The sequence below is a fragment of the Choloepus didactylus genome, chromosome 1, assembly GCF_015220235.1.
Source record: "Choloepus didactylus isolate mChoDid1 chromosome 1, mChoDid1.pri, whole genome shotgun sequence".
In the NCBI taxonomy this organism is placed as follows: domain Eukaryota; kingdom Metazoa; phylum Chordata; class Mammalia; order Pilosa; family Megalonychidae; genus Choloepus; species Choloepus didactylus.
The window spans coordinates 232,842,216-232,868,211 of NC_051307.1; the positions used below are offsets into that span (position 1 = coordinate 232,842,216).

Genomic DNA, 25,996 nt, shown 5'->3' on the forward strand with positions numbered 1-25,996 from the left:
GGATTTCTCCTACTAAGAAGAGCAAAGGAAGATTAGACACTGGAGGGTGAGTAGAGGCACAGTTAATTTTGTCATATAGATAATGGCAGTTCTATTCATTCTGCCTTTAGTGATTAAAAGACCAGCAATATGGACCAAAAAATTAAAGAGGTTCAGAGTAGGGTTTAGGGTGAGATATAACTTCTAAAAGCAGTCCCCAGACTTTTACTAGACTTGTAATTTGCATAGCTTCTGGGAAAGGGCTTTTTATTGTAAGTCCACTTTTGCTCCTTGATTGCATATGATGAAAATACATTGCACATGCCCTAAATGCCTGAATGTATGCTTTTTGTTTGCTTTTTTTGAACTGCTGTAGCTCAACCTAATTGGAGTCAAAAAATAAATGATATCCATGTGGCCATTGAAGAAAATGTCTTTTGGGAATGTAGAGCAAATGGAAGGCCCAAGCCTACATACAGGTGGCTAAAAAATGGTGAACCACTGATAACTCGGGTAAGCAAATTAATGATATTTGTGTCCTAGGATTGACTGTAATGTTTAATGTGTCCTTATTGCTATGGAAACAGGAAAATGGTAAGTCACTTCAAAAATAATACACAACCAAATGCCATTAATAGTGAAAAAACTGAAAGTGACTACAGTTAAAATTAGGAAGTGAAAATAGATCCAGTTGTTTAGCCTCGTTCAGTTAAGCTTCTATACTAGATCTTTGGTCGTCACAGATTCACATCTGTGGCTTTATTACTGGAAGGTCTAGAATGTGTAGTTTTGCTGAGATGCAAATGTGAGAGTACAGGAGGCAAGTATGAGTCACTAAGAAGTAAGGGACCTCTCAGCATCCAAATTCCCATCTCTGTGTGGTTCTGTTATTCTCTTCTGTCCAGGGAGACTTCCAGACAACGTGGTGCAGTTAAGTTCACCATGAAAACACCCACTTTGCCTCAAACACATAGCAATGACAGATATAAATGCAAGATAAATGTCTCTGTGCAACCGAAATAGAACGAAAACTAAAAGCAATGAGTGGGGCTTGAGCTACCAGCCTGTAGGTATAAAAATACTCTGTGGAGGCAGGGTGCAGTATCCTTCAAGCATCCCTCCTGTCTATTGCTGTAGGTGAAAGAAGCAGCAACACTGCTGCCTGTCTTACTAGGATGCTGTGGTAAAAGAGAAGTGGCAGGTGCTGAGCCACACCCCACATTGGCTGAATGAAAAGAAGGGGTGTGGGGTATTAGACTGAAGAACAGTTGTATCCAATGAAATTGCCCTTCTTGTATTTTCCTATTGAACTTCAAATGCTAGCTGGAATCTGACATGGTCCTCGGGCCCACTTTGAGAGCCAGTTTTCCGTACTCAGGTTTCGTCCCCCATAGGCTGTCACGGAAGAGTGCTGCTCTGAGCAATAGAAGGAGGAACTCCCCAGACGTTTAGGTACACACCAGGAGGAGAAAGGGATCTGTTTTGCCTCCCCCTGCCCTCCTTTCACTGGAAGGGGTCCTGCTATTGCTAGAAGTCTCACAATTATAAAAGCCAAACTCAGACATATTGCTGGAATGTAGAGCCAGTTATCTGGGTCTGTCAGTTTCCTCCCTTTACTTAATGGAAGTGAACATGGATGCCTAAATTTGATCAAAACTTTACAAAGGGTCCACCCAGCTGAATTGCAACCCTGCAGCAAGCAGAAAACCAGTACATCTTTATCTATTTTATTTTTTAAATACCAGCCCTCCTGGGGAGGAGGAGATCCTTTTGGTATTTGTGGAAATTGGTAGCACAAGTTACATATCCTCGGGTTGACAAATGAGAACGGTCTTTTGTCACACACTAACTTAGCTTTCTTTAGTTGGCTACCAGCAGATGGTCTGAAGCTTAAATCTTGTTACTGACAGCAATAAAGTAAGGAAGCATTAAATTATTAATACCTACATTTTTTTTTAGTAAACCTCAACCAATATTAAGTGTTTGCCACCGTTTCATCCAAGAAAATTACAATCCTATTAACCTTCAAGGTGTTGCCTGCTCATAATTTGAGGGCTTTAAATGTTCTAAACAGTAAATTTGGTTGTATTTTACCTCCCAGTTAGCACAAAGCCTTAGAGGAAAAAAAAACATTTTAAATTTCAAATTCATCTACTTAGAGGGGATATTAATCTGAATGGTTTCACTATTAAATCAATGAGAACTCAAGAGAGTCCTACAATTTAAATTCCATTTATCAGCTGATGAACCCGGTTGTTCCATTTTGCTTCTGACCTGCCACAAATTTAGTTGACAGATAAATAGGTCAAGTTATGTAAATTGCTTATATGATGGCTATTTTCTTCCCATTGAAGCCCCCTCAATATAACATTTAGCAAAAGTGTCTTAAGGTCTCAGTGCAGAATGTCATTTTTTTTTTTTTTTTTTTTTTTTTTTTTTTTGCTCCTTTTCTGTTTTCACAGGATAGAATTCAAATTGAGCAAGGAACACTCAACATAACAATAGTGAACCTTTCAGATGCGGGCATGTATCAGTGTGTGGCAGAGAATAAACACGGAGTTATCTTTTCCAGTGCAGAGCTTAGTGTTACAGGTGAGTCTTTATACAGGAAAAAAGAAGAAGAAACTCTTTGCCAAGCATAAATGTTCAATCCAAAAAAAGGGGGGGAGGGGGGATAAAGAAATCTTTAAGCTGAAGGTATTGATGGAGAAACAAGTAATGCCATCTACAAGCAATAAGAAGAGACCACTTTCTAAATCAGCCTTTCCTGTTGCTTACAATGGGTAGCACAGTTCCCTTGGCACTCATTTTTATTCCTCTATCAACCGCACTTCTAAATTGAGCAAAGTTTCTGAAATCCTTTGGAGTCTGCTGCTGTTGTTCTGATTTGGTGCAAACTACAAAGTGAGCAAGGGCTGACTTGGTTTGGAAAGGTTCATTTGAACAGCTGGCAGAGTGAGTCTTGTTCTGTCTCCACCTGTGAATTTCCCATGCTATCCACTATTGGACGCCTGCAGCCACATATTTCTTCTTGTGCCCCCTTCCTGCCTCCTCTCCACCCCCACTGACCTTTCTTTACTCTTTGCTCACCACCCTCCAATCCTCCATTGTCACATACTGTTACTTCTGCTTGGAATGCTTTTCTTTCCCCGTCTTCATGTCATCATCCCCTTCCCATTCTCACTCTCTCTCTCATGTCCTTTGTTGCTTCCCTGGAAAGCCATCCCTGGCCCCATAGGTCAACTCCTACTTGCTAGTTACTTCTTTCTAGCAGATGCTGTGATTGCACCTTACATTTGTTTCTGTGATTATTCTGTCTTTTTCCCCCACTGCACTTTGAGTTCCCCGTGGCATCAAGCACTGTATGTGGTTTAAGTCATCATTTTCTTTCTCCACTTAATACAACACTGAAGCATATAATAGGCACTGAATAAATATTGAAGGAATGTAAGAATGATTGAATGTGTTAAATGAATGAAGGAGCTGAGCAACTGTTTAAAAATTGAATTAATGGGTTAATAAATAAATAATTCAAAGGATAAGTTGAGTAAATTGATGATTTTGTGGGCATTAAAAATTAAATCTAGGCCCTCAACTCACATATGTTCCAGAGAAAAATCCTGACTCTGACTTCAGAATTTATCTGAGAGAAGAGATGATAATAAAAACAACAAAAACAAATGTAAATGATTCTGATACTGCTTCCTATTTTAAAGCATCTAAGAAGTGGTTCTCCTTGGTGATAGCATAATAAAAACATTAAGAAGAGGAGAAAAGCAGCAAACAAAGGGAACTAATTCCCATAAATCCTGTTAATTTGTCCAGTTTCAGAGTCCTTACTTTGCTTTCTGCAAAGCACTTCTTAGTACCTACCATGCAGATCTTGCAAGTATAAATAGACGTTCCCAACTGAATGCATTTCCATCATGTGCAAGGTAAAAAAAGAGAAGGAAAACCTTCCGAAACTGCCCTTCTCACCTAGTTCTTTAGTTTGAACCAACGTCCCACCAAAGACAAGAATTTTTAAGAACCCCTGGGGCTGCAGCCTTTTCCAAATAGGTCTAGGAACAATTTTGTGCTTCTGAAATAATAATTCCCTGGGCTTCACTTGCTGTATGCATGGTCTTTATGGAAGCCTAAAGCACACACCTCCTACCATATAAATGCCCCAACCATAGTTCCAACCTCCTCTAGGGAAAGTACATTGGTTTCACTCTGCCCAATTTTGCCCTGATTATTGGTAATTGGAACTGATGGTTTTGGAGTACAGTTCACCATGGTAGATTGTAGGATTTTGCTCTGAAAGGACAGCTTTTTAAAGCTAAGAAGGTATGGCCTAACGAATAAATTTCATTGTCCTAAAACCCTCTAGATGAATGCTTGCCAGTTTATAAGTCTGGGATCCTTTGATAAGTTTTAAAGATTTTGTATTTCCCACTGCTAAAATAAGATTTGATAGTAACAGATGACTACAGTGAAGTGAAAAAAGCTATTAAATGGGTGATCTGAAACACCTACACACATCTGAAATTATTATTGTGTGTGTGTGTGTGTGTATCTCAGAGATGTGACATAAGTATATTTGTTTATTTTTAGTAGACATATGGGGAAATGGAGAGCAAAAACAACTCTTTTCATAGCCCTACCCTCCCTAGGTATTATGAATTAGGAATCACTGCTCCAGTATTTATATTCAAAGGTTATTTCAAATACTTTCCAATTGGAGCTGTCTAATACCAAATGAATTCTTGATCTAAGTCTTTAAAGTGGCTTTCTTAAATCCCCCAAGATCAGCAAGTAAAAGCAGTGGAGAAAAGATGAAAATGCCTGAGAAGTTATTTAACCTACTCTTATCCCAACCATGTTTGACAGTAGAACAATAAATGTCAGTAATGATACAGTCCAAACGAGTGGTAAAAATAGTAATGTTTCCAGGATTTAAGGAAAGGGAGGTTGGCTGTTGGGCCAGGCTGGTCGGGTGAGCCTTGAATAATAATTTAGATTTGGAAAGACAGAAAAGGAGACCTGTAATATTCCAGATCACAGTAAAATGGCCTGATCAAACACTCAAAGTTAAGAAACACTGAGAATGTCTCTACACACAGAGAATCCTGATTTTTTTTCCAAAATTTTTGTTCAAAGCATGTACATGCAGAGTTTAAACTTGAAAGTGAAAGACGGAAAAATTAATTCAGCACCAATTTTAGATTATCTTGAATGATAAACCTAAAATTTCCCTCTTTAATATCTCACTTTCCCTTCCAAAAAAAATCATGTTAATAAATTCAAGTGAATTGAAGGAGAGTTAAGTGTTGAATGAGTAAATCCCTAGAGTCCGTCTTAAGTGAGTAAGGGAGAAGATGTTTGACTAATTAAAAATACACAAATTAATACTGGTTAACATAGGTAAGATACAATATGATTGTATTCCACAGGATATTTGTTTCGTGAAGAATAGTATTAGTTTGACTCATGGGCCAAATAACTTATTTTTTTATTACTTTTGTTAGTCAGAATCATGGTAAGGTTTCATTGACAAAGAAACAAAGTGAAAACAAGATATTTTTCTATAAGGAAGAAAAAAAAAAGATGTGTGGGTTCCTGTTATTGATCACATATCAGGATCCTCCAATGTTATAGAGGAGATCCCCTTTAAAGCTGGTCAATAACCCTTAAGTCATGAATAAGAGATAGTGAGGAAGCACATATTTAATAAGCTTTTCCCTTGCCCTTATTTTATGTGTTCTGTCTGGGTATTTAATGTATATGTAACATATCTATATTTAATGGACTGCAACTGCTAAATAATTAACCCAGGTGCTAGGTGATTTACTCACTGTATGAGCAAATTCCATCAAGAGACTTTTACCTTGAGGTCAGTGAATTAGAGCAGGCCTGGTTATGAATACATCAAATAGAAACATCCCTATTTGTGATTGACCTATTAGAATTGATAGTTTAATATTTCCAAAGACAACTGTTCCTAGACCTTTCCTCCTGTGCTAATCTACATCATGGATGAGATTCTCTTTTGTGATGCAACTCCTAGAGAACGACCTCCCTGGGAACCTACACAGATCCCTGGGTGTTCCCTGGGTTATAATCCTAATCTCATCCCTTCCTTCCCACTCAACAAAGTATATTGGATATGGAGTAAATAGAGTCTGGTAACCATGGGGAAACTTGAATCTTCTGGAAATAATGTAATATACATACATTAATTATCTGTTAGACACTTTATAGGCAAAAATAAATAAATTTTCTAATGCAAGTATCTCTATCCATGGGTAGTGTTTGTGTCCACTTAGATAGATGATCATATTGGTGACTGGGACTGCTGACTGAATTACCAAACTTGAAAACTTCTGTGATGCTTCATACAAAATGCTTATGTCATGTATCTTAACTGGGGTGTAAAGGTAAAGATTATCTGAGATGAGGTTTCTCAAAGCAGAGCCTGAGGCAAGGATTCAGGTACTTGTGATGCAAGAAGGTGTGTTCTCCCTGTTAGAGAAAGCAGGAAAGGAAGGTGAGGGAGCTGAGCAAGGATGTGGTCTCAGGTAAAGTCTTGCCTGGGCCTTAATCCTGGATGCGGAATTCTGGAGCATATGTTGCACCTCAGAGCTATTCCTACCTTGAGGCAAGGAGGATTGCCCTATTGTATCCATGTATGAGTCATCCCTTTAGCCGCCCTATGGGTGGTAGTAGCAGTAGGGGATGGGGAGATGGGACATAACATCCTAAGGTCAGCGAAGGGAGAAGCTATAAGTGGTAAGTGGTCATCACTCATGGCAGTCATGGCAACTGAGGCCAAAAACAGGACTCCCAGTGGTTGCACTAACATAATTCTCTACATAAGACAGGTGCTTGTGACCAGGCCAAGATTCTTGGTTGCTTTGTCCAAGTTAACTGGGTCATAATCATGTTGGGTAGTATAAGTGGTTTACTACAAAGTATCATTGGTTTGGAACTGGGATAAGCTATGGGTGTCTGCCCACTGATTTGCTGGATCTGATCTGGTTTTGTTAGGACTGTCTACCAAGTTAACTCGGTCATAGTCATGTTGGGTAGTATCAGTGGTTTACTACAAAGTATCATTGGTTTGGAACTGGGAATATACTAAAAGCAAATGGGTGTCTGCCCACTGGTTTGTTGGATGTGATCTGGTTTTGTTAGGACTGTCTAATGGAGCAGAAGCACCTTTTGCCCTGAGAAAATTCTATCTCATGGTTCAATATCATAGGGATTCGCCTGGCCTGCTTGGTTGAGGACATCTGACCCTGGCAGGGCTCTCAAATGCATCAAATAACTGATGGTCCAATTAAAGTGAGGTGCAGGCTTGAGCAGTTATCTGGTTAATCTGGCATTTATCCAGATGATTGGTTTCTAAATTTGAAAGGCATTAAGGCTAAACTAAAAGTTATTTCACAGGGACTTTCACAAGTACTCATCTGCATCTAAGGCTGATTTCTCAACTGCCTCCTTGAGCCAGATTACAAAATAATCAAATGTGTTGAATGTGATCAGCATCCAAAGGGAGGACAAATAGTTTTCTTACCAAAATGTGGCCATTTAGGCAGGAGCTTTGTCTGAAAACATTGTAAGGGGGAAGCTGTGGACTGATTATTACTGGACTTGGAGTCAGAAGACTCATATTCAAATTCGAGATCTTTAACGTTACTGATCCTTTTTTTACCTACAAAATGAGGATGCTACTGCTCTCCTTAATGTGAAGATTTAAAAAGCTCACATATGAGAGCCTTTTGTAAACCTAAAAATGTTTATAGCAATATAAAGATTTTTGTTCTTGTTAGCTGGTATCCATACCCACAACCAACATCCCATCCAAGCTGTCACTTCTTATTATCAAAACCCATCCAGTTCCATACAGCAGATCCCTGCCAACAGCATTTATACTTTTTTACCCCCCTGCTGAAAAGCCATATAGGGTAGAAGCAAAATCTGGGCCAACTGGGTCCCTCCTAATTAGGTTATAAGACATCTTTCTAACCATGAGCCACATAAACTCTCTGCTCTTTTCAGACTGGTTTTCTAGCCATGACCTTCACACCCTAGCGTGTTCCCCCTATGGAGGCTTTGCCATCCTGGGTTCATCCCCTCTGCCTGCTTTTCTGAATCCTTCCTGTACTTCAGGTGCACGTCAGGTCCTGCCTCCTTTGTGGAGCCCTCCCCCCACTTTTCTTAACATTGTATTGTGGTCAAATATATATTCCATGAAATTTCCCATTTTAATCATTTTTAAAGTGTTATTACTTGGCATTAACTACCTTCACAGTGTATTAAAAATGTCAGCACTATCATATCCAAAACTTTTTCATCACCCCAAATAGAAGATTGGAACCCACTCAGCAATGACTCCCCATTCTCTGCTCTTTCCAGACCCTGATAAATGCTAATCTAGTTGCTGTCTCTGTGAATTTGCTAATTTAGGTATTTGATGCCATATGTGTCCCTTTGTGTCTGGCTTCTTTCATTCAGCATGTTTTTAAGGTTCGTTCATGTCGCAAGTATCAGAATTTCATTCCTTTTTATGGCTGAATAATATTCTATTGTACGGATATTCTACATTTGTTTATCCATTTATCTGTTGATGGACACTTGGATTGTTGGCTTTTAAAGTGAACATGTCTACAGAGCAAAGTTTCTGTTTAGGCAGAATCAGAGCTCCTCCTGTAGAAGGGAAATAACAGGCGACAGAGATTCCAGCCATGGCTGAGGCCCCATTTCATCAGAACAGTGAGTAGGAACGGGAACACAGAGCACCTTTGTTCTATGCAATGATCTGTAAAGATTGAGCTAAGATATTGGGCAGTTGTGGCTCTGGTGGCTTAAAGTCAACTGTGGGGAGGCATTGAAAATTTAAGAATAAATTTTACGATAATTCCTGTACATTGTCAGTTCCCCCAAAGAAATGCCTGCAGCAAGTTAGAGTATAAAATAAGGGAGGAATAATAGCTGGGCTGGTCTGTTGGTATAACTAAGAGTCTAGTCCATTAATCCATTTCCAAAATAGAACATTTGCACCAGTAATATTCCAGCTCTGTAAATTTCCAATGTGAGCAATGACTTTTCAAGAATCCTATAGGAATTCATTTATACTTGGTGTTAGGCAGGTTCCTTTTAATAAAGCCCTTTGTGTGTTGATGAAAATGAGCTTGGTATAAAGGCAAATTTTGTGTTCTCTTTCCAAGCAGAACTGCTTCTGCTGCCTTATTGAAGCAAGGTCTTTGGTGTTTGGTTTCGTGTGGTTTGGAGAGGCAGTTGTTGAACACTTAACCATCACACCGGGGCAGGGTGTTTATGAGTATCAACACCCCAGGTTGTTTTTCTTGGGTACCTCTGCTTCACTGAGATCCCTATCTCTAGAGAGGGTGGAGTGTACTGTATTTAAGCCACAGAGTTCAAGAACCCGTGTACAACCCCATCTGGAGAGAAGAAAGGGATGTGGTATCCAGGCAAAGCATCGTGAGAAGGGAATTTCCTATTCAGAACTGACTTTCTGAGTTCTCTACTTCAACAAACATTGATTAAGCATTTAATTTAGGCCAAACACCATACTAGGTCCTAGGGATATACAGATCAATAATACTCTCAAGGAACTGATGGTCTAATAGTAGCTGATACAAGAGCTAGCTAACATTTCTTAAGCACTGAGATTTTGGGAGAATCTCACTATCATAGTCTAGGATGCTCTTCTTTTCATTCAGCAAACATGTCTACCTCATAACAAAGTTACTAATAGTCAGATGTGGCACTGCAGTAACCTACGCTACTTGCCTTACCAGGAACATTGTTTTGGTTTGCTAAAGCTGCTGGAATGCAAAATACCAGAAATGGATTGGCTTTTATAAAGGGGATTTATTGAGTTACAAATTTACAGTTCTAAGGCCATAAAAGTGTCCAAACTAAGGCATGAACAAGAGTTTACCTTCACTGAAGGAAGGGCAATGGCATGTGGGGTTCCTCTGTCACATGGGAAGGCACATGGCCAGTGTCTGCTGGGCCTCTCCTGGGGTTAGCTTCTCATTTCTGTTGCTTTCTCCAAAATGTCTCTGGGCTTCTGTCTTAGCTTCTCTTTCTCAGTGACTGTGCATCCTTGCCTGTTTCTCCCAGGGCCTTTCTCTCTAAGCATCTGGGGGTCCTCACTCAGCTTCTCTGGAGCAAACTCTGGATTTCATCTCTTAGCTTCTCTCCAGATTCTGGTTTCATCAGCTGTCTCCAAGATGTCTCTGAGTGTTTTCTTTCTAAGTGTCTCTGAGCTCTCTTTAAAATGTCTCTGCCTTTTATACCCTCTTAGAGGGCACCAATAAACTAATTAAGATCCACCTTGAATGGGCAGGGTCACACCTCCATGGAAACAATCTAATCAAAAGGTCCCAGCCACAATTGTGTGGGTCACTGTGCCAGTTTGAATATATTGTGTCCCCCAAATGCCATTATCTTTGATGTAATCTTGTATGGGCAGATGTTATCAGTGTTGATTAGATTGTAATTCTTTGAGTGTTTCTTTGGAATGTGTCCCACCCAGCTGTGGGTGATGACTCTGATTGCATAATTTCCATAGAGGTGTTGCTCCACCCATTTGGGGTGGGTCTAAGTTGATCAGTGGAGCCATATAAATGAGCTGATAGGCAGAGGGAACACAGTGCAGCTGTGAGTGACATTTTGAAGAGGAGCTACAGCCAAGAGGGACACTTTGAAGAAAGCACAGGAGCTGCAGATGAGATACATTTTGAAGACAGCCGTTGAAAGCAGACTCTTGCTCCAGAGAAGCTAAGCGAGGACAAATACCCCAAGTGCAACTAAGAGTGACATTTTTGAGGAACTGCAGCCTAGAGAGGAACGTCCTGGGAGAAAGCCATTTTGGAACCTGAACTTTGGAGCAGACGCCAGCCACGTGCCTTCCCAGCCAACAGAGGTTTTCCGGACACCATTGGCCATCCTCCAGTGAAGGTACCCAATTGCTGATGTGTTACCTTGGACACTTTATGGCCTTAAGACTGTAACTGTGTACCCAAATAAACCCCTTTTTATAAAAGCCAATCCATCACTGCTGTTTTGCATTCCGGCAACATTAACAAACTAGAACAGTCACATCTCCCTGGAAACAAACTACTCAAAAGATCCCACCCACAATAAGCCTGCACCCACAAGATTGGACTAAAAGAACATGGCTTTTTTGAGGTACATAATAGATTGACACCAGCACAAACATGAATTTGTGTGAGGGTTGAGGGCACTATGCCAAACGTTACAAAAGATCCCTAGTTTGGACTGATGTGAGAAGGTCAGTGTGATCACAGATTTGAGGGTAGCTCAAAGAGAGTTAACCAGAGTTTAGCAGCTGAAGCCATACTTAAAGAATTATATTATACTGATTTTAATTAACAGTTTAATTACTGTATAAGGAATTTTCTTAAAATAGCTTTAAAATATTTTTCTGGGAAAAAGAAAAAAAGTTCCACCCATGCTTACAAAATTAATTTTTGACTTTTCAAACCTTTTATAAAAAGAATAAAGGCCATGCCTGCTCCTACTTGTCAGCAAAGAAGGGGTTGCCAAGATTCTGAAATTATTCCTGTGCCCAGAAGTGTTTGTCAGTTATAGTGCCTGAAATGCTGACATTAAAGGTTTATTTCTCATCCATACTGGGAAATACTACTCAGAAAGAAAAAGGAACAAGCACTTGATACATACAACAACTTGGATGGATCTCAAGAACATTATGCTAAGTGAAAACAAGGCCAATTTCCATAGGCCACATACTTAATGCTTCCATATTTACAGAGATAGAAAAGAAATTAGTGGTTTCCAGGGGTTAAAGAGGGTAGTTAGGAAAGGGTTGGTGTGACTATAAAAGGGGAGCACAAGGGAAATCTTTGTGGCAATGGAATAGTTCTGTGTCCTGATTTCACTGGTGGTTACACAAATCCACACATGAGATAAAATGAAATAGAACTATACACATGCTTGTATCAATGTCAATTTCTATGTTTTGATAGTGTGCTATAACCATTGGGGGAAACCAGGTGAAGGAGATGGGGGCCTGCCCTGCACTATCTTTGCAAACTTCCTATGAATCTATAATTCTTTCAAAATAAAAGTTTTTTTTAAAGAAAAAGATGTAATTCTCTGACTACAAGTTTTCATAGTATAGAAGTCCCTGATAGCAGTGGTGGTAGCACCAAGAGTGGAAATACAGTAGGAGGGCAGATATGAAGTGCTTACCTGGAAAAACCTTGTGCTAAGTACTTTATATATGCAATATATATATATATATATATATATATATATAATTCAGTCTTCACGACAACCTTCTGACTGTAAATATTATTTCTATTTCATAATAAATTGCGTAAAGGAACAGGAGCCTACAGACATAAGAGCTACCATGGTAGGATTGTTGTCCCAGCCCCATAGAAGCAGGGCATTTGGTGAATTAGACCAAAACAGGCACGCTAGGATACTAGGGATATTGGAAGGGATACGTCATGCTGATATTAGAATAGAAAAATCTACTTCATAGTCTTGTTGAAAGTCTCCTTGTGAATATCATCCCTGATCAGAGAAGGCTGATTTCAGATCAGTCATTCTGAAATAATGGACATTGAAAGAATAAATTTTTCATTGTAGCCCACCTTCTGGATATCTGATTACCTAGCAAGCCAGGAGAAATTTTGGGCTTTGTAATCTGCTACTAGTATTGTCTCCTCAGTGATGGGAAAGTTTGAATGAATGCGTTCACTCTAGGTTTATTTTTATGGAATAATAAGGTTATAGTTAAAGATAATAGATAAAGGTCAAAATAATATGAAATCCTGACCTTCTGAAAGGGCCAGCCTTAATATTCTCCACCAAATGTCAGTCTTCCTAGTGGTGTGTCTACAGACCAACTATGATAGAACTGGCACATATAATTATCCTCTGCTCTTCCATAATGTATGAAAATATCATACCCAGATATTTCCAAAATAGAACTGCCACTGCACATCTGGCTAAGGAGTTCTCTTTCTTATCTTTCTTACTATCTCTCTTGAGAAATGATACTAAGGCAAAGAACTTTTGTTTTCAAGGATTCTACTATTGGCCACTTACAATATCCTTGGCATGTGACCAAGTTCATTTAAATAAAGGCAAACAGTTGAGAATCGCTTCGAGGGTTTCTCTCAGCCAGATGCTTCTCATAGATAATGTAATGTTAATGTAGTAAAGATCATTGATAAGAAATAAAAAGTTATATTTGCTTCATGGAAGAGGTCTTATAGCATGAGTAATTCCAACACTGAGGGAGTGGCGCCCTCTAGTAGTTCACATTAGAAATATTATTAGATTTAGCAAATGAGGATCTCCCCATATCTGAGCTAGTCTCAGACTCAAGTAGGTAATTTGAGAATTGGTCCTATTTTTTCTGAACTATTAGGAAACTACTGAAGTTTTATCTTCAATGCACACTACTTTTTTTAAGTGCCAGCAGAGGTTCAGTTTTAATAATTTGCTATTGAGGACCTTACCAATAGCTTTTAAAAACTCATTCTCTGTGAATTTTAAATTGAACAGGCCTCTTTTGCTTTTCAGTCAAGACTCTCCTGGGCCAATGTCTGGGAATCAGAATAAATATAAAGTACAGATGAGATAGAGCACCACTCCCTAAGCACCAGAGCATCTCAGAGGTAAAAAATGGTCACAACATGGCAGAACGTTAAGGATTAACCCATTAATGGTCAAATATTCAAAAACTGATGAATGTCTAGGATTCTCCCCTTAAAAGCACTGCAGCTTGTTGAGGCAACTGCTAGATTTGCAGAGCTAGATGACACCAGAAGCAAATTAAGCATACTGTTCTCTGAGTAAACAAAGGGAAGAGATTTGAATTTATAATTCCAGTTTGATTAGTGAAAGATATTCAGAGCTGCTATTATTTCTTGGCTATCCAGAAGGTAATATGTGTGTAAATACCACATTATAAATACCTTTGAAACTGGTATTTCAAATCCCATAAAAGCAATATCTAGTTTTTGACAAATACACTCATGTGTTGTGCACAGTTTGATTTATGTAAACTCATTTCAAATGCAGCTGAAGAATTCCTCCTGAATGGATGAAAAATGTCTGCCTAAAGTGATAAAATATATGTTTGTAGAAAGATGTAGTTTTAAGAAGGAATTTTTATGAAACAGCTTTGTAACTCTATTTCATAAAATACACTTTTCATAAAACTACTAGAAGACTTTTGTTTTTTGCATCAAAGCCTCAATTTGAATGTTTACCTAAGATAAGAATGAGCCTGTTCTGCTATAACACATTTCTGTATTGCAAATTGGCTTATGTGCACAAGATTGGTAAATGCCAGTATAACATAGATGTTGGATAAATTCATGTATTTCACTAAGTTGCAGCAACCAAACTCAAAGCACACTAGCACAGATGAACACAGCTAACCAAAAAAAAAAAAAAAAAAAAAAAACTGCACACAATTCCCATTCACCCCACATTCTTACTCTTGTCTCAGTTTGGCTACATGCTCTAATACAGTGGTGCTTACTGCATGGTTCTCCCCAATCTTTCTGCGTTTTTCACTTGCTCACTAGATTAGCAATCTCAACTCTTCTTTCTTCCCCCTTCTGTCAAGCTATCTTCATATATGTACATACACACACCCACACACTGAAGTCCTGTATTTTTTGTAGTATTTATTTATCTATTAGAAATTCTAACTTGATGTTTTAATTCATGTTAATATATCTACTAGAATTGTTATCATTTTAGTTAGTGTTCTTGTTACATAAATATTAAGTAGGTCTGCTTTGACCCTATCTTTTTTCATAAGCCCTATAATTTTTATTATGCGATTTTGCAGACCATATTAGGACTCATTACCTCATTATGTCAGAAACATCTGTACATGCACTCTACTTATTAATTGTACTGATCATTATAGAATTACTTTCTGAAATATGGACTCCCCTTATGAATCAAGGGTGCACGAATTAAAGTATTAGTTACCTACTAGATTCATTATTTAATTTCACCTTCATGTAGTAAAAACAGCCCTGTGTGCTCATTGCATCACCCCATTAAAAAGAAACTTTCTCATTTTTATTTGTTTCTAGACAATTACTGAAAATATTTCCACAACAGACACTTCATAAAGATTTAACTTGCTTCTGCCAAAACTTGTTTAATTTTTTAAAATTAGTAGCAAGTGATCTGGGTATGTTTAAGAACTTGCCTCCCCATTTCCTCAGTAACACCCCCTCCTCAATTAAGTAACTTATAGTTTGTATTTGAATTTCACATTCAATGTTGTCTCCAACATCTTAAATCCCATCAGGTCAAATATAGGGAATCAGAGATTTTTAAGTATAAAATTAAGATTCCAAGAGATGAATTAATCATTTCCAAATCCCTTCTCACAGCAGGCCTTGGATCACGTTAATTCCATTAACTCTTATTAACTCTGAAGAAAAGAAGTATTTTCCAGAAGGGCATCATTTATAGTCCTTCAGGGAGAATACAGATGTGTATCTTTGTTTTAGGAAAGAAATAATTTATTATTATTAATATTATGTTTACTTGGTGTCAAGATGAGTTCATTTCTCAGAATACTATTGATGAACATGGAATAGAGTTTTCTAACTACCTTGTCACCAGGAGCAAGTCATAAAACTTCTCCTGAATGTGCCAGGCATGGCATTGGACACCAGTAGGAGAAAGATGAACAAAGCCCTTGTGTTTAAGGAGGGTGGACAATATAGACAGGGCAGCACATTTACTCAAATAAAGATGTGTACAGATGCTATGGGAACATAGCAGAGGCAGTGACTGCTGTATATCAAAGAGGCGATTCTTTATCCTGCACAATCAGGAAAGTGCCTTATGGATTTTCTTGTGCTGTCTTTCCCTTATATTTCTCTGAATTTTGTAATTTCTCTTCATTCAAACATGGATTTTTTTAAAAAAAGAACCCCTAAATGGAGTAATGGAAATGTTACATATGTTGACTTTGGTGGGGAGTATGTCACACTTACCAAGGTGTATACTTACAACTGGTGTGTTTTACCACCTGCAAATTACAGCCCAATTTTTAAAGAATCCATCAGAAGTTACCATGCTACTCATTTTACTTTAGAACAAATTTGATCCCTTCCCTTTGAATGCCCATGGCAACAATAAGTGCATTATAGAAAGAAAAAGGCCAAAGAGTGATCGAGTGGTGCTTTTCTTTTCCCCTTACATGAAGATTAATTATTCTATTTTCTATCTTCTCTTTCAGCTGTGGGTCCGGATTTTTCAAGAACCCTGTTAAAAAGGGTAACTCTTGTCAAAGTGGGAGGTGAAGTTGTCATTGAGTGTAAGCCAAAAGCTTCCCCCAGGCCTGCCTATACCTGGAAGAAAGGAAGGGACATATTAAGAGAAAATGAAAGGTAATATCTTGAAATATTTTTACTGTTTGGTTAGCCTGCAGTACTTTGTTGGCCTGCTATGAATAGTTCTAGAGGGGCAATTTGCTATCTTCTATCTGTGGATTAAATGACCACTGGGAGGAAATGTTAATCAAAGAACTGAAGCTTTGGAAGGGGATAGTAAACAAATTTGTCTTTATAATCCTTCTCAGTACTGGGATTCTACAAAGCCCTCCCTTCGGAGATAGATTGTATGATCCCTGCTGAAGACTGGCAGAGCTGCCAAAGATAAACTGTTAGAATCATCCTTCTTAATTTAAGCCTAGAATCTCCTTGTAGATTGGCCCACTTTTCTCCATCCTACCTCCTATTGACATACCCAATTAAGTCCAGTTCTTCTTTACTATGACAACCCTTCAAATATTTGGCAATGGCTTTTATATTTCCTCTTAATCTATCCTTTTTAAGGCTAAATATCTCTAATTCCAAAAGTCATTCTACATATAGCATAGTTGTGGTTATTTTAATTATAGCTTCTGGAGACAACATATTTTTTTCCTTCTACTATCCAAACTCTTTTATGTATTTCCTATTATGGATGAGTTACTTTTAGAATGCATGTTGTGTATACAATATATTTATATATATATATGGGTTGTTAGGAGTTTTACATCAGATTGCACCAAATAGCAGGCATCTTTAAAATCTTTTCTTGGCTCTCACCTCCATAAAATATCCCCCACCCCTTTCTGTAATCTACTCAATTTGTTGGAAAATGGTAATTATACATGAGTCGATGTTTGTCACCCATTAGATAGCATTTACCAGCTATATACATAATGATTTTTAATTGATGCTAAAGGTCAAGTACTCAAGGATGCACTAGAGAAGCCTGTAGAAATGTGTGTGCATCTACCCTTTACACCTGTACTCCTTGGATTTGCATGTGCAAATTAGATTATTACCCTGATGATGTTGTCCTCATTAATAATTTTTGCAAACAAACCTGATATGGTTTATAAGTGGTATATTCACACACATGTTAAATTCATAAAATGCATTCCTTTTTTATATTTGGTACATCAAGAAAGCAGTGTAGTTCACTGAATATTGGCACAACATTCAAATTTGGAGCCAAACCCAGAGGAAAAAAGATAAACTGTTAAAATTATCTTTTTTTTATTTCTTATTTTGCATACTTGTAGCTCAGTGTTTCCCAAAATGTGGTATGTAAGATTGCTTTTAATAGTTATACATTTACTTTGGTGCATATTAAAATATAATTGGAATATAATCTGTACATATCACATGCATTGCTTAGATAAGGCTACATGAAGTATTTTAATTTAAATATAGTAGATTAAGTAAATAATTATACGAGTAATAGACATATCAAAAACTATGAAGATTAAAGTTAGAGTAACATTGTGGATCAATAAGAATAAGCTAAATTATGCTACTGTAACACGTAACCTGCAGAACTCAGTGGCTTAAAGCAACAAAAGGCTATTTTTCTCATTTACATTGCATGCCCATCAGGGGTCATGCAACCCTGGTAAGCATGTAGTGTGAGTGTAACACTCATTTTTCTGCCACAAGAACCCAAGCTGTTGGAGCAGCATTCTCTGGAACATTGCCATGGCAGAAGGAAAACAGATTTGCCTAATACACAGTGGCTCTTAAAGCTGTCCAGTGGTGACACACTTCACTCAGATTCCACTGGCACAAACAAGTCAGGTGGCCATGCTCAAATTCACCCCAGCAGGGACATATGATCTCACTATGTGTCTACAAGAAGAGCAACAACCTAGTATTTATGAACAGTGTAAGGACTGTTTACCACTGCTGTAGATTAGCTACTGTTACAAGCTGATTTAATTATCTTTTGGAAAATGGTATATTAGTCTCAGGAACTCTTTTTGATGAGTGAATTTGATTGATTATTTCTAGTGCCTCACTTACCACAATGCTTGTCTTTATCCAGTTTTTGTTCTTTCTTGTCTTGATCCAATTAGTAGGGCCCAAATATTGCTTTAGCACTTCTTTTGCAATAAAGATGTATTTAAACTGTGGCAACACCCCATCATTGCCCTGTTTCCCCTCTTTATCACCCCCACCTCCAGTGTCACCAGGTGCTTCATTCTCCACATGGGTGCTGTGTTCTCACATCTCCACTCCTCCCTTCTACTTCACTCAGCTTGTTTTAGGCAGAAAGGGCCAGGTGTGGAATAAAACTGGGTGGGGGGCTCTTGTGTGTACCCCAGCCAAGGAGGACACCTCTTCTCAATTCTCTCATACTGCTGCCTCATAGAAATGCAGGTCAGAAGCCTCCTGATTTTCTCATTTTTCAAGAGAAACTAGAAATCTGAACTTCTAAGCAAATTCTCTTACTTTTTAAATGCCAGAAACATTTTTTTTTTATTTTAGTACAATATGTGCCAAGTAAAATACATGCATTAGGCAGTATTTCTCCATGAGTCACTGGATTTTAACTTCTGAGAAAAACATTAGCTCAAATGAATTTCTTGTAATTTTTAAAAAGGAGATCAAACAGGAAAGCTTTTTCTATTGTTTCCTTAATAGTAGAGAAGTAATTCTGCTATTTTTCTCCTCCCCGCCCCCCCTCCGTTAAGGGGAAAGAAAATTAAGTGGATGAATGAGAAAAATCTATCAGTGATGGAGTTCATGAGTGAAAAATTTTAGAATCACTATTTCAGGAAAAGATTAACTTGGTAGGGAACACAAAAAACAAAATTCTTTGAAAGTAAAAAGATGGCTTGGGGGAAAATGGAGTGTTTGTTTGCAAAATATTTAAAAACAATTTAAAGAAAAAAAAGGACAAGTCTTTATCCTTTTAGTAAAAATTTATTAATCTTTAAGTAAAAGATATTGGTATAATACTATGAAACAAAACTTTATGACCATGAACCCCTTTTTAACATTCTCCCTGGATTGTACATTTTTGAAAGACTTTGTCAGACACCATTTATTAATGCATATGTAATTCCAATTTTAACTCATCAGCTACCTACAATTGAGTTTACAGTAAAAGTATAGGAAGTAACATTGAAAAAAGTCTAAATTTTTATCTTAATTAATGGTGACATTGTAGTAATATTAGTATAATAGAGAAATACTGGTTTAATGTTATCATGTTAACTATTTTTAAATTATGTTTAAATATTATTATTTTGGTTTTCCATTCATTTAGAAGTTTAAAACAGTCACACTGGCCTTATCTGTACTCAACCACACATCTAAATGAAAGATGAAACTTTCAAACCATCTTATAGGTTATTTATATAGTTTTTGAATAGGCAGCAAATACATATACATAAAACATTTATTTTTTTCTTCTACACATATCCAGCAATCAAAGTGTGGGCAATCTCAGACATTTAAAACAAGAAGACCTTTCACAAAGCCCAGGCAGCCCCGTGCTTACCCTCTTTTCTGACTTCTCACAATAGTTCCAGGATAGATTCTCACAGAATGAAATAAGCCCGCCGTGATCCATGTGCCTCCCAAAACTGATCACGCTCAAGGGGGATGTAGTTCCTCCGTGAGCCAGATGAGAGTCACGTGCTTATCCTAAGAGGCACGTGGGGAAGCCCCGCCTCCAACCATGTGGACTGAGAGTGGGACGGGGGTTCCAGGAGGAAGTTCAATGTGCTATTACCAGAGGAAGAGGAAATGCATGCTGGACAGACACCAATACAAAATTCCCACAGGATGAGAATCCCCACAGTGGCTTGGCCCTCATTCCTCCCTGGTTGCTTCTAATCGTAGGGACATAACTGATTGTCAGAAGAGGATTTCTTCATAACCCATCTCCTTGCAACTTCCACTCATTGATTTTTATTTTACTTCATGGAATTATGTTGACAAATCTAATTCTTGTTCCTTGTCCTCTCATGTCCTCTTGTCCTATTTCATTTCGTTTTGAGGCCAAATGTCCCACTTACTTCTATTCTTCATAAGACGTTGCTTGGCATCCCCCCACTGTCCGGGTCATTTTCTTCCATGTCCTTCTGAAAGCATGTCACCCAGAATTAAAAGCAGTATTAATAAAGGAATCTCAGCAGCAAAGGATGGTAATTATTATTTTTATATGATGGGTCTAAAGAGGAAAAGTTATCTTCAGTGAGCTGATTAGTAAGGCAGGCAAGTGTATAATACATCATAGAAAGATACCTCCCGCCCCGCACCCCCAGTAGTTAGTTTTTTAAATTAACATGGTACTTAAAGGGGTAAGTTTAGTTGTCTGGAAAATTCACTTAGGCGAAATATTTTACTTCTCACTGAAGCTGAAGAAATGAGTGAATGTTACTCTAGTTAATGTTGTGTAAATAAAGACTTCTTGGTCATGCTTGAGAATTTCTCTCTTCCCTTTTAGACATTAGGCTAATACATTATCTCAAGCTGAAGGATAATAATAGGTGTAGATATGTCACTGAATGTTTCCAAAAAGAACCTAAACTTGCATCCCACATGTCACAGTCATGGTTTCAGAAAAGGAACCTTCTTCTGTCAACTAGCCAACTCCAGTTCCATTCAATGAGCAAATCACGTATTGCGTGCTTACCACGTGCTGGACCCTCTGCTTGGGTTGGAGATAAAGAATGAAGAAGACATGAACCTAGCTCTAGAGATGCTCAAAGACCAGTGCAGGGGCCCAAGAGCAAAACAAGTGTTTCAATAATCCTATGGCATATGTTGTAGAGATGATATCCTGGGAAGGAATGTTGAAGAATATAGGCCAGGAGTAGATTGTAGAGGCCTGATACTCTACATCTGTAGAGTTTAGGCTCAAATTAGAAGTCCCTGGAGAGAACTGAAGGATTTTTTTCAAGGGACTGCAGACATACATGTGCTACAGGATTCCTCTGCCTGCAACATGGGGAAAGCATCAGAGTGGAGCAAGATTGGGGAGGCAAAGAGACCAATTGTGGCAGGAGTCTAGGATGAAAATCATAAGGACTTGAATGATTTCAGTCTCTTGAGAGTGGAGGAGATAAGACAGATAGATGGGCTCTTAAAGGGTAGAATTTAAAATACATAATGACAGAAGGACTTTTTTAAGAGGGAAAAAGAAAATGACTCCCAGGATTCCAACTTGAAGAGCTGGTAGATGCCAGTGTTATTTGCCGCAATAGTGAATAAGAAGGAGCAAGTGTGAGAGGGAAAGACAAACAGGCTAATAGTACCATGTTGAATTTGAGGCATCCACAAGTGGAGGTCACATTCAAATGGAGATTTCCCATTCAAGTGTCACCTTCTCTGTGAAGCCTCTTCTAACCACCGTACTTAATCCTGGACAACTTCTCATCCCCTTTCCCTGCTTATTTCTTCAACAGTATTCATCACCAGCTAACATACCACACATTTACTTTTTTAGCTCATTTTCTGCTCTCCCCACCCTTCATTCCAGTCAGAATGTAAATTCCAGGACAACAGGAATTTGAATTTCTGTGAGTATGTATCTGTGTGTGTGAGCATTTGGATTAAACAATATAAATTTAATGAATTACAGTTCTAGAAGTCAGAAGTCCAAAGTGGGTGTCACTGGGCTAAAATTATGGTGTTAGCAGAGCTGCATAACTTCATTTGGCTCTAGAGTATGTATTTCCAGCATCTAGATAAAGGCCACTTGCCTTCCTTGGCCCGTGGCTCCCTTCTTCCATCTTCAAAGTTAGCAAAGATGAGTCAAGTGCTTCTCACATTGCATCTTTCCGACCTCCTCTCCTGCCTCCCTCTTTCACTTTGAAGGACATTTCCACATTGGTCTCTTGGTATGTGTCTTGTTCTGTTCTGTAACACCAGCACCCAGAACATTGCCTAATATAGAGTAAGTGCTGGGTAAGTGAGTGTGCTGGTTTGGATGTATTATGGTCCCCAAAATGCCATTATATTTGATGCAGTCTTGTGTGGGCAGGAAAGGTATTGATTGGATTGGGTTGGAGACTTTTGATTGGATGTTTCTGTGGAGATGTGATCACTCAACTGTGGACGAGATCTTTCACTGGATACTTTCCATGGAGGCATGGCCCCGCCCATTCAGCGTGGGCCTTGATTAGCTTACTGGAGCACTATATAAGCTCAGACAGAAGGAGTGAGCTTGCTACAGCCAAGAGGGACACTTTGAAGAATACACAGGGGCTGAAAGAGTAGCTGCAGATGAGAAACAGTTTGAAGACAGCCGTTGAAAGCAGACTTTTACTACAGAGAAGCTAAGAGAGGACAAACACCCCAAGAGCAAGTAAGAGTGACATTTTTGAGGAACTGCAGCCTAGAGAGGAACATCCTGGGAGAAAGCCATTTTGAAACCAGAATTTGGAGCAGACTCCAGCCATGTGGCTTCCCAGCTAACAGAGGTTTTCTGGACGTCATTGGCCATCCTCCAGTGAAGGTATCTGATTGTTGATGTGTTACCTTGGATACTTTATGGCCTTAAGACTGTAACTGTGTAACCAAATAAACCCCCTTTATAAAAGCCAATCCATTTCTGGTGTTTTGCATCCCAGCAACATAGCAAATCAGAACAGTGAGCATCCAGAAGGAAGCTGGAAATATGGGTCTGAGTTCAGAAGAGTAGAGACAGAGGTCTAGATGTCCTTAGTATATAAGAAGCCTTGGAGGGAATACATACGTCCAGAAAAGTACATGAACCTAGTATTGAAAAAAAGCTCTATCAGTTATGGAGAAGGAAAAAAATCTATGGACCCAGGGAAGGAACCCTGTTGATGAACCACATTCAAAGGATGGATGGAAGCCAACAAAGCCTGCCGGGAGGACTGCGTGAGGGGGATACAAAGAGGCAGGAGGAAAACTAGGAGAATGTAACAAAACAGAAACCAACGGAGCAGAAAGGTTGAAGAAAGAGTGCACATTTAGTGCTTCCAAAGGTCCAGCAAAATAGCTCATAGATGACCACTGGATTTTGGAACTTTTACGTCCCCTTAGGTGGAGCACTTTCTGGTCACAGTGGACCAGTTTTGAAGACAATAAAATTTTCTAGGTATCCATATTACTAGACATTTCTGAAATTTATTTTTAAGTTTGCCTGTCTCCTGCAGTATAATCAGATCCGTTCTAGCATTCTTTGAGAAAATCTGACTTAAACAGGAATGAAATTCATGTTCACATGTCTTGTCTAGAGACTTTGAAGTCTGCTTCCGAGGTGAAATTAGATCATGGCCCTAATTTGCCTCTCTTCCCAAAGGCCTTTGGAAGAGTTGAAATTTGTGTAATACACAGAAGGAGATCTCAGCACAGGGCTGCAAAGCTCCATGTTGTATGTAAGGTGTGAAATCCTGGTCAGTCTGAAGACGCAAGCAGTTTGGGAGGCAGAGCAAATGTGATGGCAGGTATTTGCCCTGAAGGGGCCTTTCCAATCCTAGTGTGGAAAGGAAAGTTTATTGCTTCAGGCATTCTCTTTCTCTTCTGGAGGCTGAGTGTCTATATATGTGCTCTTAATGAGAAACCTGCCCTTAGGATATCTCGTACAGTTGCTGCAGAGCTATACAGCTCTGTTATTAGGAATTCTGCCCTGGGGAACAATTATGTTATTGCAATAATTAGAGGCAGTTCATCTCCATAATAATGGAAATCCTGCCTTAGAGGCAAAACAACATCAAAGCAAAACGAGCATCATTGCTCTAGATAGAATCTATTGCCCTGCTTATTGGTAGTACTATATCATTTTGATTTTGCATCTGCAGCTATATAAATAGACAGAGCTTATCGTGCACTCCTTCAGACCGAGAACATTCCCGTTACCTCACTTTGTCTTTGCTAGAGCCATGAATAAAAGAGTGTGCTTTTAAGATCCCCGAAGTAGAGTTGCAACAGAGTTTACAGAGATTTTTTTTTAATTCATTTTATTGAGATATAGTCACATACCATGCAGGCAAGCAACACAAATCGTACATTCTGTTGTTCACAGTACCGTTACATAGCAGTGCATCCATCTCCAAAATCAATCCCTGAGACCTTCATTACCACACTCACAAAAATAACAAGAATAATAATTAAAATGAAAAAAGAGCAATTAAAATAAAAAAGAACACTGGGTGCCTTTGTTTGTTTGTTTTGCTTCCCTCATTTTTCTACTCATCGATCCATAAATTAGACAAAGGGGAGTGTGGTTCATATGGCTTTCCCAATCACATTGTCACCCCTCATAAGCTACATTTTTATACAATCATCTTCAGGATTCATGGGTTCTGGGTTGTAGTTTAATAGTTTCAAATATTCTCTGCTTGCTCCTCAAATTCACTAGAACCTAAAAAGGGTTGTCTATACTGTGCGTAAGAGTGCCCACCAGAGTGACCTCTCAGCTCCTTTTGGAATCTCTGCCACTGTAGCTTATTTTATTTCCTTTCACATCTCCCTTCTGGTCAAGAAGATGTTCTCCATCCCACAATATCGGGTCTACATTCCTCCCCAGGAGTCATATTCCGCATTGCAAGGGAGAGTCACTCCTCTAGGTGTCTCATCCCACGTAGAGGGGAGGGCAGTGATTTCACCTGCCAAGTTGGCTTAGCTAGAGAGAGAGGGCCACATCTGAACAACAAAGAGGTATTCGGGAAGAGGCTCTTAGGCACAATTATAGGGAGGCCTAGCCTCTCCTTTGCAGCAACAGTCTTCCGAAGGGCAAGTCCTGTGGTAGAGGGCTCAATCTATCAAACCACCAGTCCCCTATGTCTGTGAGCACATTAGCAACCATTGAGGTGGGGAAACCCAATACCCCTGCATTCTCCACCAGCTCCTCAAGGGGGCTCTGCATATTTTTTCATTGTTTTTTTTTTTAATTAACTTTTTTTTAAATCAACTATATAAAAAATGAAAAAAAAATTTTAAAAAAACACACAATAAAAACATATTTCAAACAGACCATAACAAGGGAGTAAGAGAAAGACAACTAACCTAAGATAATTACTTTACTTCCAACATGTTCCTACTTACCCCAAGAAAGTAACCTAATACAGCAACATTTCTGGGAACTTGTTCCTATCATACCCATCAGAAATTAACAAACCATAGTCATTCCTGGGCATTCCCAGAACGTTAAATTTACCCATCATAGCTTATCTGTTCTTATTGGATTATCGTTCTCCCTTCCTTAATTTTTCTCTATCACTAGTTCCCCTATATTATACATTATAAACCATTTGTTTTACATTTTTCAATGTTCACATTAGTGGTAGCATATAATATTTCTCTTTTTGTGCCTGGCTTATTTCGCTCAGCATTATGTCTTCAAGGTTCATCCATGTTGTCATATGTTTCACGACATCGTTCCTTCTTACTGCTGCGTAGTATTCCATCATGTGTATACACTACATTTTATTCCTCCACTCATCTGTTGAAGGACATTTGGGTTGTTTCCATCTCTTGGCAATTGTGAATAATGCTGCTATGAACATTGACGTGCAGATTTCTGTTCGTGTCACTGCTTTCAGATTTTCCGGGTATATACCGAGAAGTACAATTGCTGGATCGAAGGGTAACTCTATATCTAGTTTTCTAAGGAACTGCCAGACTGACTTCCAGAGTGGTTGAACCATTATACAGTCCCACCAACAATGAAT

The 25,996-nt window shown here is 38.6% G+C and overlaps 1 protein-coding gene across 5 annotated transcripts in view; it reads left to right on the forward strand.

Annotated features, from left to right (window-relative positions):
- CNTN4 (contactin 4) overlaps positions 1-25,996 on the forward strand; it is an 824,548-nt gene that overhangs the window by 659,637 nt on the left and 138,915 nt on the right. For all 5 annotated transcript variants that reach the window (XM_037800525.1, XM_037800543.1, XM_037800528.1 and 2 more), the window contains 3 exons: positions 356-492; positions 2,442-2,571; positions 16,274-16,424. In XM_037800525.1, the coding sequence (XP_037656453.1) occupies positions 356-492; positions 2,442-2,571; positions 16,274-16,424 (418 nt within the window). The remainder of the gene's footprint in view (positions 1-355; positions 493-2,441; positions 2,572-16,273; positions 16,425-25,996) is intronic.